Source organism: Equus caballus, chromosome 4 (genome assembly GCF_041296265.1).
Source record: "Equus caballus isolate H_3958 breed thoroughbred chromosome 4, TB-T2T, whole genome shotgun sequence".
Lineage (NCBI taxonomy): Eukaryota > Metazoa > Chordata > Mammalia > Perissodactyla > Equidae > Equus > Equus caballus.
In genome coordinates this window covers 466,502-482,784 of record NC_091687.1, presented here as the reverse complement: position 1 = coordinate 482,784, position 16,283 = coordinate 466,502, and the positions used below count along the sequence as shown (strand labels likewise).

The window sequence follows — 16,283 nt, the reverse complement described above, 5'->3', positions numbered from 1 at the left end:
CTCTTACCAGCCATCAGCAAGGGGAGGGAGGCAACGCTCAAACACGTTAAGTCACAGAGTGCCCTGTTCTGTTCCTCAGCCCACTTGCACCAAGCTGTTACCATACATCTAAATGTTACAGTAGCAATTTAAGTACTAAAGTGTTCGCCAAGCTAATTATCCAATTACTGTATTATAAATTTGTGGTATTTGAAATTGTAAGGTAAAAACATAGAAATAACACATTTAAAATGATACCAAGAATATAATAGCTTTTTTATGACTTCTCAGTTTTTGGTATATGCATTTAAAAGAGAATATTCACTTAGGAAAGACCAAATTGGTATTGAGATAGAACGGATCTTTACTCATAGAGCAGGCGTCGTGTGTGTGTGTGTGTGTGTGTGTGTGTGTAGACAGTGCTGCTCTTTTTACTCACATATATATCCCCCCTCCATAATTGACTCTATCCTTAGAAAGTGAAATTCTATACTAAGGAAAGATGTTTTTCATGATGCTAGACTCCACCAAAAAACTGTTAGAACTAATAAATAAATTCAGTAAAGTTGCAAGATACAAAATTATTATACAAATATCTGTTTCTATACACTAACAACAAACTATCAGAATGAGAAATCAGAAAACAATCCTATTCACAATTGCATCAAAAAGAATAAAATACCCAGGAATAAATTTGACCAAGGAGGTGAAAGACTTGTACCCTGAAAACTGTAAGAAACTGATGAAAGAAACTGAAGAAGACACAAATAAATGGAAAGATATTCCACGCTCATGGATTGGAAAAATTAACATTGTTAAAATGTCCATACTACCCAAAGCAATCTACAGATTTAATGCAATCCCTATCAAATTCCAATGGCATTTTTCACAGAACTAGAACAAGTAATTCTAAAATTTGTATGGAACCACGGAAGACCCTGAACAGCCAAACAACCTTGAAAAAGAAGAACAAAGCTGGAAGCATCATGATCCCTGATTTCAAACTACATTACAAAGCTGTAGTACTCAAAACAGCATGGTACTGGCACAAAAACAGACACACAGATCAATGGAACAGAATAGAGAGCCCAGAAATAAACCCTCACATATATGGTCAATTAATTTACATCAAAGGAGACAAGAACATACAACGAAGAAAGGACAGTCACTCCATTAAATGGTGGTTTGAAAAATGGACAGTCGCAGGCAAAAGAATGAAGCTGGCACATTATCTTGCACCATCAAACACCAGCAGGGTCACCTATGGCAGAAAGGTTTCAGTGGAGCTTCCAGACTAAGACAGACTAGGAAAAAGGACCTGGCCACCCACTTCCAAAAAAACTGGCCATGGAAAACGATTAACAGCAGCCAGAAGGTGAGAGAATGGTGAACAAAGCCCTGGCAGGGTTCTGCTCTGCTGTACACAGACTGGCTAGGAGTCAGAATCAACTCAACTGCACTCACAACAAAAAGCTCCTTGACAGCAGTCTTAGCGATGTTTTTTAGACCTGGCTCCAAAGGCAAGGGAAACAAAAGCAAAAATAAACAAATGAGACTAAAGCAAACTAAAAAGCTTCTGCAGAGCAAAGGAAAGCATCAACAAAACGAAAAGGCAACCTACTGAATGGGAGAAGATATTTGCAAATCATACATCTGATAAGGGATTAATATCTAAAATGTGTAAAGAATTCATACCACTTAACATCAAAAAAACAATCCAATGAAAAAATGGGCAGAGGACCTGAACAGACGTTTTTCCAAAGAAGATATACAAGTGGCCAACGGGCACATGAAAAGATGTTCAACATCACTAATCATCAGGGAAATGCAAATCTGACCTTACACCTGTCAGAACGGCTGTTATCAAAAAGACAGTAAGTGTTGGCAAGGATGTGGAGAAAAGGGAACCCTCCTGCACTGTTGGTGGGAAAGTAAACTGGTGCAGCCACTGTGGAAAACAGCATGGAGGTTCCTCAACAAATTACAAATAGAACTAACATATGATCCAACAATTCCACTTCTGGGTATTTATCCAAAGAAAACAAAAAACTAATTCAAAAAGCTATATGCACCTCTATGTTCATTGTAGCAATACTTACAATAGCCAAGATATGGAAACAACCTAAGTGCCCATCAATGGATGAATGGATAAAAAATATGCAGTGTGTATATATATATATATATATATGATGGGAATACTACTCGCCCATAAAAAAGAATGAAATCCTGCCATTTGCAACAACACAGATGGACCTTGAGGGCATTATGCTGAGTGAAATAAATCAGACAGAGAAAGACAAATACAGCATGATTTCACTTATATGTGAAATCCAAAAAACAAAACCAAACCAAACCTGGACGCAGACAGAGAACAGACTGGTAGCTGCCAGAGAGGAGGGAGACTAGGAAGGAAGAGAAATGGGTGAAAGGGAGTAAGAGGCACAAACTTACAGTTATAGAATAAATAAGTACAACACTGGAAATATAGCCAAGAATATTGTCCTAACTCTGTACGGTGACCAACAGTAACTAGACTTATTATGGCGACCGTTTCGCAACGCACACAAATGTCAAATTACGATGTTGTACAGCTGAAACCAATGTAACGCTGTATGGCAATCATCCCTCAATTTTAAAATAATGTTTTTCATGAAAGAATTCAGCAGCCACTTTTTTAGCACTGTTACTCCTACAGAGACTCAAGCTTTCTTTTTGTGAGGTCAGCAGTGTGACCCTCTTCTTGGAGGAACAGCAATTATCTTCTGTAAAATTATACTGCAGAACACACATATTCTGTAAAATATATTATATATATTAGGGACTGAAGAAGGGGAAAATGGGATCCTGGTGCACACAGCACATCAAATGAAACTCTTGACTATAGATCAGTAACTTGAGAAAGGCAAGACACGGAAAGTAGGTTCATTAATCTACGTGAATCAGAGACAAATAAAAATGTGAATTTTTGGTATTTATGAATTGCCTCTATCTTTTGAAAGAGAATGTACAGGCATTTCTAATGTGGTGTTAAATATATTTAAAGTCTGACATATAATATTCTATAAATTATTGCTAAAAATCAGTCATTAATTAACACTTCAAGGTATATTAAAGCCAGAGGGTTGTGCATACTCTGTGAAGCAAATAGCATGGGGGAAATTTGTTAATACTCATATGAATGGCCTGGCCTTTCTCCAGATTTTGTAACAGTCATCTGCAGAGTATCTGATTCTCTACAAGGACAGCTCACAATTAATTTTCCTCTTTTGATCTAATTTCCCTTTTCTGGTCTTGGCTCTGCCACCATCAACCTGTAGGTCTTCCACCAAGACACGTGGCCTCTCTGGGCCTCCACACCCACCACTTCATAGGCATCCTGTACCACACAAGACAACACGTGGAAATTCTCCAAAAGGGGAAACGCACTCTGCAGAAGTGACATATCATAGTCGAGCGCTCAAGGCAGTGGATTTCCACTGACTGAGAAGGCAGGGTCCAGACGACGGAGGCCCCTTGGAAATGTAGAAGATCCTTGCGTCTTCAACAGCTCAGAACGTGGCTCGGCGGCCGGGGCAGCCCTGGACCAGCTCGTGGCTCAGCCCTGCTCTGCCTCCACCTGCCCTCTCACCAGCTCACATTCTGCCTCAGAAACATCTAGCCCTCTGCACCTTGGTTTGACATCTGTTTTCCTTACAACAGAGGTCCTCAGGAACACATAATGCACACGCAGGAGGCACCGATTGCCGGGATGAGCCCAAAGCTTGCGGCTCTCTTCTTCAAAAAACTTTTGTTTTTTGACAGTAATGGAGCTAAAACCTAAATAATAGTTCTTTACACCTTGTTATATAAAAGATATTTAGGAAATGGGAAATTGAGTGTGTCTCAGTGCTATATTTAGTTGACGCTGCAATGGTACCCATAAAACAGAATACCTGAATCCATCTTTTTCTCTTTAAGATGAAGTAGGCCACACTGAGCTTACGGAGACACACTCTGATAAACTGGCACAGCGAGGCTAGGAGAGTGACTGATAAACGTTCTGTAGTTGTCCTTTGCCTGAGCTCAGACGCGCTCCCACAGCCCACAGGGAGGCCTCACCCACAGCAACACAACAAACACCTTCCCGGGGAACTCCCTCATCCTTCCCTTGATGAAGCTGAAATTACAGGAGGATTTAGGGCTGGCGTAGAGAATGAATACTACCTCCTTTATTTTCAGGAAAGCTTCATGTTCTAAGAGAAAAGTGAAGGTGGACTAGACACCTCTAACACGATACAGCCAGTTCAGAGAATGCCTTCCTGAAAAAACATCCTTTTAATTTTGATGTTTTTTGGAGCTTAAAACTAACACTAGCAGCATCTACGGAAATGGCTCTGGAGTCTGACCGCTTGTGTTTTAATCGTGTCCTCTTCCGTGCCTGTGACCTCGGGCAAGTTACTTTCTCTGTATCTCCATTCACGAAGATAAAAATAATGCCTGTTGACAGTATGACTAGAGAATTAGATGAGATCACATGAAACACTGAGGTTAGTGCCCGGCACAAGGGCAATATGAACGTTAGTGATTATTACAACAGATACAGATAAACTACCAAAACTACTTTAGCAACACAGAAGACAAAACAGTAGCATACATCTACGAAGAATGGAAAATGCAGATCTGGAGTTCTAGGTTTTTCTATCAAAACCGCAAAGAACGGCTGTATAACAAATACTTTTTCTCCACATGTGTGAACATCAACATATCACATATTTGATCCACATGCGGCAGATTTAAAATAAGCTACCTAGCATTCCTTACGCCATCTTCATTTGATGGAGAGTTCAATCATAAATGTCTACACATATCTATGGATAATCATGAACATGACACTTTTTTTCATGGTATTGCTTTGAATTGATCTCAATGAACATGGCACATGAGCTCATGCCTCTCACTTCAGATCACCACAGCATCCTTTCCTTGTCCCCAGTTGCAGGAATCGCTTACCATCACAACATCAGCTTGTGGCAACAGAATTAAGATTATTAGAATCTGAGAAAACTCACCTAGAACAAGAATTACTTTTTTATGACAGGAAAACTCGGGTTTCCAACTTTTTCCTAAAAATCTCTTTAAAAATATCTACAGCATACCAGGGAACACATTTCTATCCTAATATCTCCAAGAGACATTCTTTGCAATACATAAAGCTTCTTTCCTCCAATTCAAGGCTATGAAATGGATTTTGTCTTATTTTGACTACTAGAGTCCTATACCAATAGATATTATAGAGGAAAATAGACATATGGAATCTCTTGGCAATTTCTTCTCATCTTCTATTCCCGTTGTATTTTATGACGGTTTCAACTTGCTCTTTGTATCACAAATTTAGCACTGCTCTACTTAAGGCTCCTTAAGGTTTAGGTAGCATCAGCTCACACTCGCATTCATGGTTCCCTTCCTGATTTCTATGACACTCTCAGGGGGAAGAATGCAGACAGCTTCTTAATCACACAACATACCTTGTTGACTTTGGGTTCATGAAAACATGCAGGTGTTATTTAAGATGCTTAATTGTCATTTAACTGAAACCATCGGAAGGGGAACGAAAAGAAACTAGAGTAACACAAGTTTTCCCAAGAACTAAATATTTCAGAAGATTCAACATAACCAGAGTGAGCATTCTCCAAGATTAATGGAGAAATCAAGAACCACTGCTTTATTTTTATCTCTCAGGCAACCGTGAGACAAACTCTTCTCAGCAAATGTGCCTTGTCATGCTAATGCTACCAGTGTTCATAAGGAGGCGATTTATTATTTGGAGTTTATTGTTCAATACAATTCTTCAGCTTTGGGGTTCAGCTCGCTAGTCCACAGGGGTCCTTTCATGTGCTGTTTAACTAACTCAGCTTCTTGTCAAATGAGGCAGATATTAAAGGACGTCTGTCAAATGCCATCGTCTTTCATTTAAATATTATCAATGACCTGGAGACTGACAACTTTATTAAAGAAAATTCAGCACCGTAAGAAGGCAAAAAGAATCACAAAGTAAATCACAGAAAGAACTGGTAACCCTACACAGGTCTCTACCGTTAATATACTTGTTTTCCAATGCAACTCACACTGACATTTCTACGCTCTTAAACCACGGTGATGCTCATGTAAATGTAAATGAAAAACTCAACCTTGGGCTGGAAAATTGGCCAATATTAGCAAAGGACAAATGTATCCAAACAGTAGAAACTTTTATAGTCTCTTAATCTATTAGGTGCCATTTTCCTTTTAAGTTTTAGGCAATTTACTCACAAGCTTAAACAAGGTGAGAGCAGTTAGGAGTCTTTACTGTTCTAGTCGATACAAGCAAAGACTCAATAGCAGTCACAGACAATTGGCTTTTCTGCCATGCATTTAACTATCAATGAATTTATTTTTGTGCTGTCATAGCTTCACAAGTGCTTTAAAATATTTCCATGGGCACCTTGACAACTCATGAGAGTTCTGACCCCAAAGAAAACATGAAGTGGAGCCAGGCGCTGCCTGTTCAGTGAAATGCTCTTCAGGCTTGTGGAGCCTGTGTGATCCTGGGTGCACCTGAGTGCTAGTCGACCTCTTTATTTCAGGGTATTATCTCACCAGACCTAAAAACATATAAACAAAAACGGTAATCCAGTATTCATCAGGATTACTTAAAAAGTAATGTCTGATAACTCAGAGGTTTGTCCTATAGAGACGAACACCCACATGAGTGAATTATTGTTTCTTTGGTATCAGAAGCAGAGCTGCCATGTAGTTCTGGGTGAGTTAACTTCTGAATTGCAGTTGATATCCAGTCTTAAAATACAAACAAGGAACTGTGCTACTTGAGTAACCTGATATATATCCTCATCAGCTCATGTAAGATTAACAAATCCAGTAATTAAATCTCAATTCAAATATTAAGGTCTATCAGTTTCTTCACACACAAAGTATTCCAAAGAGTAAATATTCCTGAATACATTTCAATTTACTCATCACAGGCATGGGAAAAAAATCTAATACAATATTTAATAGCCATTGCTTTAGGTGTATGCATATCACCTACGCTTGGTATGTCTACAGATATATTTCTATTTGTATTTTATTTTGTTTACAAAGCTCTATGGACATATTTATACAGATATTCTTCACATCATGGTGCAGAAATAGATCAGAAACTATCCCACACACCCCTCTTCGTGAGGTTTACAACACTCTTAAATGCCCCAAGAGTGGCCAACAGTTGTCTACAACTTCGAGCCATGCTTATGCCATGACGATCATAAGTAAACCAAAGAGACTGGGTTCTTATCAAGCTCAAGCTCATCAGAAAAAATAGGACTTAAAAAAAAAAAATCTTGGGCCGGACCAGTGGCGTAGCAGTTAAGTTCATGTGCTCCACTGCAGCAGCCTGGGGTTCATGGGTTCAGATCCTACGTGCAGACCTACACACCGTTCATCAAGCCATGCTGAGGCGGCGTCCCACATACAAAATAGAGGAAGACAGGCACAGACGTTAGCTCAGGGCTAATCTTCCTTAAGCAAAAAGAGGAGGACTGGCAACAGGTGTTAGCTCAGGGCCAATTTTCCTCACCAAAAAAATAATCTTAAAAAAATAACGCATTTGGGGCAATGAATACTTTAACATTTTAGACATATCTAGGCATGCTAGCATTCACAGAGGCCAACGGTATTAAGGATTAAGATAACATCTCCAACAGCCATCAGTCAAGGCCCCACGAAAGGCTGAGTATAGAGGAGGCCTCTTCCCTCTAATACTGGAAAACTAGGCTCCTAATAAAAACACACAAAAACTCTCTGACAGGAAATATCCAAAATTTACAGAGGGGAAATGTCTGTTGGGGAAGGAAACAATAATTAGAAGGAGATTGAGAATTAACTAGAAAAGGTTAATTTAAAAGTTGAATTCCCAGAATACACTGCATTGTTAGTGTATAATGTGGAAAAAATTCGGAGGTAGATAGAAAACACTTGACCATCAGCTATGTATCAGGGGATGGATCCTAAAGCCATCTGTTGGCAAAGTAACAAAAAGTCCTCTCTCCAGCTGGTTACATACTAGCACTATGATGAAGAAACGAATATTCCGTTGCATTCTACCCAGTATCTGTCATTGTTTTAAATTAATCAGAATCCACTGAAGGGTGGTTGTGGTGTACCAAGGCTCTATTATGTGGGGAGGTGGAGTGGTAAGGGGTATCAATATTTACGTTAACTCCACATTTATTGAGCAATAACCAATATCAGTCTCTATGCTAAGTGGAGGGGAAGTAATCGCAGCACAAATGAAGACCACACTTCTGCCCCACAGAAATCTACAAACCCTAACTCCGACACAAGCCCTTGTGTGTTGTCACAGGATGCACACTACACACCACACAACACACTTTACAAACGTCATTCATTTAATTTTCAAAACAGTTCTATGAAGGGTGTTATTCCCATTTTACAGATGACAAATCCTGGATGAGGAGATGAAGCACACCCAGAAAGCAGAAGGCAACCATGATTTAAAACTGGTTTTGCACGACTCTGAAATCCATGAGGTTTTGAAACTTGTTTCTCCAGCTTTGTTGTTCGCTTGCCCAGGTCATTCATATAAAATGTTCTGGAAAGCATCGAAGGGAATTCTCCTAGAAGACTTCCTCGAAGGAGGTGATATTTATAACACAAAATTCAGCTTAAATATCATGTAATATATTTACATGGGCAAGAAGAGGTCTTAGAGAAAATGTAGTCTGATTTGTTTTTTATCTGGTTAGGGGAACTGAGGTTCTGATGAAATTCCAGAGTTAATTAGTGAAGAATCACAGGTTGAAAACCCTGATATTTTCATTTCCATGTAAATGCTGTTCTTACTTTACCACATTGCCAATCGAATGTTCATACATTTATATACATATATATAAAAATATATGTCTGTTGAAACTTATTTCCCAACATTTTAATAAAAATTTCCCGGAGGCCATTGGAATCACGACGAACATGTTCCCCACTTAACTATAACTAAAATTTTGTCGGTATTTTTCATTATAAAAAAAAGATAAAAGTTACATACAGACAAAATCCTTTTTAGAACAAAGATTATTCCCAGGAATAATCAAGGATATTTCAAAATGGAAAAGAGATCAATTAAGGAGACAAAACCCTCAGTACCTAATAACAGAAATTCAAAAACTTCAAGCAAACACTGAGAGAACTGAAAAGAGAAACAGACAAATCCATTATAGTGGGAGAGTTCAACCTGTTCTGCCAGTAATTCACAGAATAAGCAGACAGAAAATCAGTAAGGATATAGAAAACACCACAAACTATCAACTGACTGAATCTAACTGGCAGTAATGCAACACTGTGCGACCACGGCAGAACGCACATTCTTCTCTAGACAGACTACATTCCCTGTTGTAAAACGAGTTTAAATCAATTTTAAAGAATTAGAAGCATATGACGTATGTTCTCTGACAAGAAACTAAACTGGTGATCCATAACAGAGACATACATTAAAAATGCCCAAACATTTGTAAATTACACAACATATTTCCAAATAACCCATGGATAAAAGAAAAAAAATAACAGGAGCAGTGAGAAGACATTTTGAACCCATTGAAAGTCAAAACACATTTTATCAAAATATTTATCACAATAAAAGCAGTGTCTCAAAGGAAATCTATAGCATAACAGCTTATATTAGTAAAAGTTCTCAAACCAGTGACCTAAATTCCCACACTGAGAAGTTCCAAGAAGAAGAGCAAATTAAACACAAAGCAAGAAGAAACAAGACAACTGAACTTTAGAGGATAAATCAAGGAAATATTAAACAGAAAATAATAGGAAAAAAAACAACAAAATGAAAAGCTATTTCAAGAGATCAATAAAATGGAAAAACTGAGCTCTAAACAGACCAGTCAGAACATGAAGGAAGCAGACACAAATTATCAATATCAGAACTAAAGATTACTACACCTTCTTTATCCTCACTCATACGTGGAAGATAAAAAATAAATAAACAACAAACACACAGATACAGAGAACAGAGGGGAAGGGGGAGGAGAAAGGAGTATGGGGGACATTTGTATGGTGATGGATGAAAGCTAGACTGCTGGTGGTGAACGCCATGTAGTCTATACAGAAACTGAAATATAATGATGTGCACATGCAATTTACAAAACATTATAAACAAGCATTATCTTAATAAAAAACAAAACAAAACATTACTACAGACCCTATAGACATAGTGAGGACAATAAGCTAATAGAGCGAATAACTTCACGTCAATGAATTGAACATCTTAGATTCAAAAGCTGAATTACTAGCTGAGAAAGCAATCTTATTATAAGAATCTACCTCATTTTTAAACAGAAACAATATTTCACACATTTAACTCAGCAACATTTTATACCTGTTCAAATATAGACAATATTTCTATTTTTTCTGAAGCTCAGAAACTTTTCTTAAAATTACATGCAACTGATATCTTTTATCAAATTATAAAGTATTTATTCCTTAATTTGTAAAATACTACATGCTAACATCTCTGCCAGATGAAGGCAGACTCTTTTTAACAAACCTTCCCATTGCATATTAGTAAGCAAAACAAGTTTTGTCTATTAGATATGTAGCATTGTCTTTCCCTCTGACCCTTATAGATTCCAACAATTTTCTAGGAAAAAAATACAATGACAATAATGCTATGAAATGTGGGTCTGTCAAACTATTGGATTTTTTTCCAGCAAAAATTCAACTTAAACAAAAAGCATCTGCATGAACTTTATATTCATAGGAAAAGCTATTTGGCATAAAATGAGAACTATAAAAGTTACAAAACGTGCTGTCTAAGAAGCCACAGTTCTCTTAACACGCAAGATTTAGCTAGCACAAATGTAACTCATTAAGAACATCTGAAGTGCATTCTCCCATAGGAGTGATGACCATCTGGTTGACCTTGCGCTAGACCAACAGGGAAGGCAAATCTGTAAATCACTGTTTCCCCAATGTTATCTCCATCACTCCACAACAAGGAGAAGGGACGGACCCTGGATGGGAGGACAGACCCCTCGTTTCACACACCTTTAAACTGACTGTGATTCCTCACTGGACTGTTAGGGACATAAGCCTGAGAGGACTCTTCTCAACCTCCACCCGAGAGCCCGGCAGAGCAGCAAGTCATAGTGACGCACAAGATTCCAAGACACACGAGCCAGGAGGCAAGGTCATTATGAGAGAACATCAAGACGCAAACGACCTCTGCCCGATGTAACTCGAAATTACCAGAATTTTCTCAAAAGCACCTTCCAATTTCTGATTTTCATTTGCTAAATAGTAATAGATGTTCTAAAATATGAAATAAATGAAAGTATATATTCATACGCATTTAGATTAATATATAATTATATACATGTCAACCTTGGACAAAGATCTATATTTTGATCACAAGACTAAACCATTCTGGAAGAAATTCAGTAACCTACTCAGTGGGATACTGGGATGAGTGACCATAAAATCAACGAGAAACTTTAAATAATAAAAAATTTGGAATAGGCATCTCAAGCAGGTACACAGTCAAACCTCTTATGAAAATGACTACAAATTAATGACTAAAATTTATATATTTTAACAACTATTTTTACCCAAGTTACTTTTCCTATGGAACTTTGCCTAATACATAGTTCATTTTGGAGGTTTCTTTTTGTACTAATTTAGAAATTGTGGAATTCATTAAGTTTATTCTCCCTGTTGACATATCTCTTTAAAACGGTATCCAAACTCACTGATATTCTCTCTGTCTGATTATTTCCTAGTAAGACTCTTGGAATTATAGAACATTCAGATGAATTGATTGATCTGAAATCAATCAATTCTTACCTTATTATGCTGTATTCTACTTCGTCATAAATTAATGTCAGTCTTACTCCGCATGAACCTGTCTTAAGTCTGAGAGCATTTAAAATATTAGACATGTAGTATTTAAAAGCCCATCATAACTTCCAGTCACTCCATACAAAGCAGTTACCACTCTACATAGTATTGAAGTCTGGTTTTAAAGGATTGTATTAATTAATTTCCTCTGTAAAAGATAAATTTTAATTGTCTTCTCAAATATAGACTTGACTTATCCCTGGTGACACATTGTTTTTAATATTTAACATATTTTGGGTTAAGTTTAGAATAAAAAAAGTTTGGTTAGCTTTCATGGAACACAGAGAAGAGATTCAGACACCTCATCTAGGAGACCACTGCATCTTTCTATACGCTGAGAGAAATACAGAAAATAGGGGGACACTGTACTATCCTTAGCGCCTTTCTTTTTTATTTAATTAGATATTTTATAGTCTTCAACTTGGGAGGAAAGGTGTGAGCAGACAGCAAGCTCCTTTAGGAATTTAAAAAAAGGGACAGTTCAAAGGGCCTGTTTTTCCCTTCCTCACCACTTAAGTGGACAGCCAGGGTGTCAGGGGAACGCCTGGCTTAGCGCCTAAGGAGGTATCTAGAAGCTCCCACACTCTAAGTCCCAACTAACCCTCCCTCCGTGCTTAAGATGACCTTGGAGAAAGCACTTGGTGAGTTAAGAAAGAAAAGAAAAGCCCAGCCATTTGACTGATAAGCGTCAGTCATACTGCTGTTTGAAATTCAAGATAAGAGAGTTTCAGAGACACTTTGCTATAGGAAAGTCTGAGTATACCGTTTCTCAAATGAAAACAAAAATATGCCCACTGACACTGAGGTTCATGCGGAGACAGAACTGAAAGAAGAAATAAAAATCTAAATGACCCTGACTGACAGGATGATCTTGCCAGTCCACTTCTTATCCCATTAGTCCCATGAGAATGGGTTACGTGACTGACCGATTACCATCTGTAAGTCGTCTGAACGACATACATTAAAACTCACTCACGCACTTGGTGAACCACTCCCTCACAGGACCTGACACCTTTCACGTTGGCGAAAATTTGAAATCACACTCGTTTCCCTAAGCTCTGAAGATAACCTCTGTACCCAACAGCAATCAGAAGCTTATTTCCAACTATTCTTTTAGGTCCTTTTCAATTAATTAGGAGATGGTGCCAACCTCAGGAACTCCTTGTGGAAACAAAAGGAACACCATTAGAACAACATAAGAAGAGGCCAGTTTGAGGCTAGGGCTCAAAACTTATTGGGAAAATTTTTCAGTAATTAAAGCTGCGTAGCTCTTTCTGCTGGTGAGGACTGGCAAAGAGGGGCTGTTTCTCACAAAATGAAGTGACTATTAAGATCCTAGGCTTTGAGTTCCTCCTCATCTCCCCAGGCATACACATGCAAACACAGAAGAAACTTTAAAAAGGGCAGAATATACTCCAAGAATGTTCATAAAAAGATGCAATAGAGGGCTTTTGTGTCTTTTAACCAATCATTTAAAATAGCCATGTCATCCAAAAAGCAGCCCAGTAAACATTTTTTAAATTAATCAATACTCAACAAGATTTTACTGTCTTTAACTTACTAATTTTTTAATCTGGAGAAGAAAGAAAAAAAGCCTTCAAATAACATTTTTTCCCAGAGTGTTTATCAACTTTCTTACCATCAAATGTTAAATAAACTCTTGCTTGGGGCTGAGTTGATCCTTTTACACAGAGAGAACAAACAAATGCTCCAACCAACACGCAAATTGCCCGGAATGCCATTTCTTCAGATTTGCAAGTTGATACCCAAGGGAAAATACCTTTCAAAGAGAGATAACAAGTTTGTTATAATTCATTTCACATTTGAGAAGCACACATTCCCCCTACACACACAAACCCAGCAAAGTAGACAGAGCTCTATTCACAAAAGACACACATGAACTTCTCTGTCCTGCTAACAGTAGGAGGTGCTGGAACTTTGCTTCTCAGACCTGAAAAATCCTAACTTGATTCACACAGGTCTGGAAGTCTTTGCAAAAAAGAAACTGTTTCATCTTACAGCAAAATAATGATAATATTAAGGCAGAACAAAGCAGCCCAAAAAAGTTATTGATTCCCAAAGGCAAACCCAATATTTAAACTTGATCTTCTCTCTAAAAATCATATTACATTGAAAAGACTTGAGAAGGTACCAATAGGCATTAGTGGATGAAAACTCTTTCCACCATAAATATGGTAGGAGGAAGAAAATCCCACATGGACATTCACATGCACCCACACACTTCTACACGCATTAGCTCTTTCAGAGTATGGTCTCTGAAATGGGATTTCCACACATAAATCTCTCTCTGCTCAATCCTTGATCACTAAAATCACTCGAATCAGTTATCTGCCAATTTACACAGATGACCATGCAGCTGTTAAATAATGATACAGATGAGGTAACCATGGACTCGTGCCAAGTTCAAACCAATGACCTAGTCCTGAGCACTCCAGTAAACCATGTATCCCCCAGTGCATATTCAAAATAAATCAACCACAAAGTGGGCTGTCAAAATTGCAAAAGATAAATCAGAGAGACAAGTATTACTGTTTGCAACTGTAGCTGTAAAATTTATACATGTTATTACCTAATTTCTGAATACCAAGGAAGATCAGGTACCATGTAATCAGTGGCCACAAGATGCAAAATAAACTCAGGACCATAAAAGAAATCCCACCATTTTGAGTTTAGCATAATTATACAATAAGATGGCACGACAGTTTAATCTAGAAATTCATTTTTACAGGTTACAATGCTGATCTTCAATATCATGTGGCTTTTAAAATTAAAATCTTAATTTTATTCAATAAAGAAATGCCACTAAAAAGCGAAAAAACAGCTTCATTAATACAGAAGAAAAAGCACGATTAAAGTGAAAATGCCATTTTAAACAAAAATTATAAGTTCATTTCCTAGATGGGACATATATTATGAGAGAGAAAAGTGTATGCCTCTTTTACCACACAGATGGAGGAAACCCTAGGGATGTTTGCGTTGGTAATTTTCAAAAGAAACAGCTCCTTCCTGCTTCCACAACCCCTTCACCCTGTCATCCCTAAATTAACTTAGAAGAAAATTGATTTTATGGGGTGACTTTCCCTTAGTAATTTGCTCCCTGGTTTTGTTGACTTTATAATAAAGTTAAAGGCCAAAAGAAAAAAAAAAGCTATAAATATGCCTAACTTCTGTCTCTTTATTAAGCAGGCTCATAATACTTACACATTTTTACATATCGCTATCATCAGTATCTTATCTGATATGTCTCCCCAAAGGGACACATTACCACAAAGTGCAAAGAATAACACGAGATGAAACGACAGGCAAACGCAGCGAGCACCTTCCAGCCCACCCAGAGGAGAGGAGCGGCCGGAAGACAAGTGTCTGACACGCGCCCCCCCCCCTTTTACAACTTCTTCCCTTTAACTCACTTCGACCTGCTGCTGCTGTTTGCAGTTGTACCCATGGAACGCTAACATCCCGTCAGAAAAGGACTCTTTCCTGTCCTCTGGAACCACTTTGCCTTAGAAGGCACCGAAACGCGCAGCTTTACACTCCCCGCAGGTGTCACGACCTAAGAGCCACCGGGGCCGGGCTCCGGCTCCGGCACAGCGCGCGCTCTTGGGAAAACGTCCAGACCGAGCACACCGGTGTGCCAAAGTCGCACAGGAGACCCAAAAGTTCTATCCTGCGAAATCTGTCGCTGAAAATAAGGGCTCCAGCTTACCGAGGCGGGAAGAGGTCGGCACGGAGAAGCCCCCACTCCGCGGCGCGCTCGGCTCCGCGTGCGTCTGCGGTCCTCTCCCCAGGAGACCTCACTTTCTGGAGCGTGCCGGCCGCGAGGCGCCTTCGTCCCTCCCCCGGGCTTCTTTGTACGGGAACCCGCGGCACCCAGAGCCCCGAGCCGTCTCCGAGGCGCTCGGTGCGGCCCCTGCGAGTGAATGGACGGCGGCCGGAGCTGGCGAGCGCGCGGTGTCCGGTTTCAGCGACGCGGCGCGCGGCGCATCCCCGGCCCGGCGCGCCGGCCGCAGCTCCAGGGCGCGGCCCCACCCAGAGCGCGCCCGAGGGCGGCCGAGCCGGGGCGGCCGGGGCCGGGGGCGGGGCGGCCGGACACGCAGGGACGCGCCGAGCGACTCCCGCGCGCCCCGAGCGGGTCTGTGCCGCAGCCCCGGGGAGGCGCGCAGGCTCCGCTGGGCGGTGAACATCAAAGCGCAAAGCTGTGGTTTTGCCAGAGAGGGATCGCTGCCTCCTTTTAAGGCAAAGGGATGCGTTTTTAAAAGGGCACGAGTCTTGTCCTTTTCCTGCAGCGAATTTTCTAAACCCGGTAAAGATAAACCAAAGATCTCGCGGCAGAAGTTTATCCCTCTAAT

The 16,283-nt window shown here is 39.5% G+C and overlaps 1 protein-coding gene across 2 annotated transcripts in view; it reads right to left on the bottom strand.

Moving 5' to 3' along the window:
• SEMA3C (semaphorin 3C) overlaps nt 1–16,077 on the bottom strand; it is a 161,921-nt gene extending 145,844 nt beyond the window's left edge. The window contains exons 1-2 of one of the 2 annotated variants that reach the window (XM_023638817.2): nt 15,641–16,077; nt 13,553–13,693 (exon numbers count right to left, since the gene is read on the bottom strand). In XM_023638817.2, the coding sequence (XP_023494585.1) occupies nt 13,553–13,655 (103 nt within the window). In that variant the 5' untranslated portion in view covers nt 13,656–13,693; nt 15,641–16,077. Of the gene's footprint in view, nt 1–13,552; nt 13,694–15,344 lie in introns of both variants that reach the window. The other variant, XM_023638818.2, reaches the window with a different exon arrangement.
• Nucleotides 16,078–16,283: the final 206 nt, after the last annotated feature.